The sequence below is a fragment of the Medicago truncatula genome, chromosome 2 (genome assembly GCF_003473485.1).
Source record: "Medicago truncatula cultivar Jemalong A17 chromosome 2, MtrunA17r5.0-ANR, whole genome shotgun sequence".
Lineage (NCBI taxonomy): Eukaryota > Viridiplantae > Streptophyta > Magnoliopsida > Fabales > Fabaceae > Medicago > Medicago truncatula.
The window spans coordinates 51556742-51559395 of NC_053043.1; the positions used below are offsets into that span (position 1 = coordinate 51556742).

Genomic DNA, 2654 nt, shown 5'->3' on the forward strand with positions numbered 1-2654 from the left:
AAAAGAGAAATAAATTAATCACATTATTTTCTATTTTTATCGTTTAATTTTTATTATCTATGTGGGTGTGCTCAAATATTTTTTATTTGTTGTATTTATGACCAACTAAGACTTTCTCAAATCCATAATGATGCTGCACTTACTGATTACGTGGCCGTGTGGTCGAGTTCTTCGTAACCCAAGTGCGACTTTCATTTTTCGTTTTTTCCTTAATCACAACACTTACTTAATTGTTTTAAGAGAATAATTATCAAATGAATAAAGATAGATTTACACCCTTAATATGTACACTCCTTTGTACCACTCTAAAAAATTTCAGTTAATCAAATATATAGTCTGTATGACCATATTTTTTCAGTTGCGTGACCACATTTAAAAGCTGAAAAATGTGGCCACGCAACTAAAATGTGCGTGACCACTATTTTTCCACTTAGTTAACCGAATAAATTCTAAAAAAATATTGATCACATAACTAAAAAAATGTGGTCACACATATCATATATTTGATTACTTAAATTTTTTAGAATGATATAAATGAGTGTACACATTAAGGATGTCAATATGTTATCAAATGATGAGATTCACAAGAACCAATTGAGCTAAAAGTTTGTAGTAGAGGACACACATTTGTTGTCGTGTAGTTTCTCATATTTGGTTGGTTTGTTTGTTTAACTTATGAGTCACAAATTTCAACATCCATATCGTGAGACCAACAAAGTTACATATGTTTTTGCTAAATTTTGGTTGAATAGGTTTAATGGCCATAAAACTTTCTTTGTAGTTCCTAACTTTGCCTCTTATAAAAAAATTGTCACCCCTTATAGAGGTTTCTAGTTTATTTCGTATCGTTGAAGTAACCCATTGAAGGAATAATTTATCTTTTACACCTTGAGTAGTGATCATGAAACTTAGAAAAACTAATATATATATATATATATATATATATATATATATATATATATATATATATATATATAAAAGCATATAATATATAGACACGTTCCTCTTATCTGTCTTTGGTCTAGAACACTAGTCAAACACTGCTACTACACAATAATGAATAAACAATATAATATGCAAAGAGACATATAACATAATTTCCATGTGTCTTTTTCCAAAGTCTCTTTCCCACACAGCTTCCTAGTTCAACTTGTGTTCTTCTTAGCACCCAACTGCCTGCTACCTAGTCTATGCAGCCTCTTCTAACTAAAGAGTATATATATATATACATACTTCTCTCACTCTCTTCACTTCACAAAGACTTCATCTTCATCTTCATCTTCAACAAGAAAGTCATACTTATTTACTTTCAATTTGAATTTATTTGACATATGGATTTTTCATCATCATGGATTAACACTTCCTTGGATCTCAACATTAATCCACGCACTAGGGTTCATCAACAAGCTGCTCCTGTAAGTTTCAAGAAATATGAGGTGGAAAACAATTTTTTCTCATTAGGGATGATGAGTATATCTTCTGCAAAAGAAGAGGTAAGTTAGTTTGGTTACTTTATTAATCAGTTCATTATGAATACTAGATATATGAAGTTTTTGTTTTTTACTAATTAAAGTTGCATGAATATTGATATTTCAGTCAAGTGTTGCCTTGGTGGAGGAGCTGAAACGAGTGAGTGCAGAAAACAAGAAGTTGACAGGAATGTTGACAGAGATGTGTGAGAATTACAACACATTGAGAAACAATTTGATGGAATATATGAGAAAGAATCCTGATCATAAGGAGAAAAGAAAATCTGATGAAATAAGCAGCAGTAACAATCTAATGGGAGGAGGAGTTACTGGAAACAACTCTGAGAGCAGTTCAAGTGATGAAGATCAATCATGCAAGAAACCAAGGCAAATAGTAGAAACTTGCATTAAGGCTAAAGTTTCAAGAGTTTATTTCAAGACAGAATCATCTGATTCAAGCCTTGTAAGAATATTCATTCCTCTTCATTAATTTGCAAAGCCAACAATATAAGTGATTTTTGTTTGACATTTTTTGTGTTAATTAATTTTCAGATTGTGAAAGATGGATATCAGTGGAGAAAATATGGACAAAAGGTGACAAGGGATAATCCATCTCCAAGAGCATACTTCAAATGCTCATTTGCTCCAAGCTGCACAGTGAAGAAGAAAGTGCAAAGAAGTGTTGATGATCCATCAGTTGTGGTTGCAACATATGAAGGAGAGCATAACCATCCTCATCCTTCGCAAACCGAGCCAACAAACAATCGTTGTAGGAACCAAATTAGTCCAGTAGCACCTTCTTCTTCTGCACCAAGTACAGTTACACTTGATTGGACAAAGAAAGCACCTTCTTCTGCACCTTCTAAGAATATGATGATAAATAATCCCAAAATGGAAGTACCACAGATTTTGGTGGAACAGATGGCTACTTCATTGACCAAGGATCTTAACTTCAGAGCAGCACTTGCTGCTGCTATATCAGGAAAAATGTTACACCAGAATTAGTTCAAGTCAAGTGTTCTATATATAAAGGATCATTTTTAAAACATGGCATAGGATCTCTATATATGTAAATACAACATAGAGAAAGTAGGAATATTCCTCATTTTGATTCATTAAGTAGGAAAGGAATAGCATGTCCAATTGTTTATGTTTTTGCAAATCAGGCTCGCTCAGTTTTTTATA

General features: G+C 32.3%; 1 protein-coding gene across 1 annotated transcript; it reads left to right on the plus strand.

The window, feature by feature from the left end:
- Nucleotides 1–1331: 1331 nt before the first annotated feature.
- On the plus strand, nt 1332–2654 carry LOC25487980 (probable WRKY transcription factor 40). The gene is made up of 3 exons (XM_013610149.3): nt 1332–1493; nt 1597–1932; nt 2022–2654. Exons 1-3 carry the CDS (start codon nt 1332–1334, stop codon nt 2472–2474), a joined length of 951 nt encoding a protein of 316 aa, XP_013465603.1. The 3' UTR covers nt 2475–2654.

Excerpts from the sequence above, each read along its gene's own strand:
- LOC25487980 (XM_013610149.3), top strand. The coding sequence starts at position 1,332 with ATGGATTTTTCATCATCATGGATTAACACTTCCTTGGATCTCAACATT. Across the intron at positions 1,494-1,596 it reads TATCTTCTGCAAAAGAAGAG|TCAAGTGTTGCCTTGGTGGA; the intron begins GTAAGTTAGTTT and ends TTGATATTTCAG. Across the intron at positions 1,933-2,021 it reads AATCATCTGATTCAAGCCTT|ATTGTGAAAGATGGATATCA; the intron begins GTAAGAATATTC and ends ATTAATTTTCAG.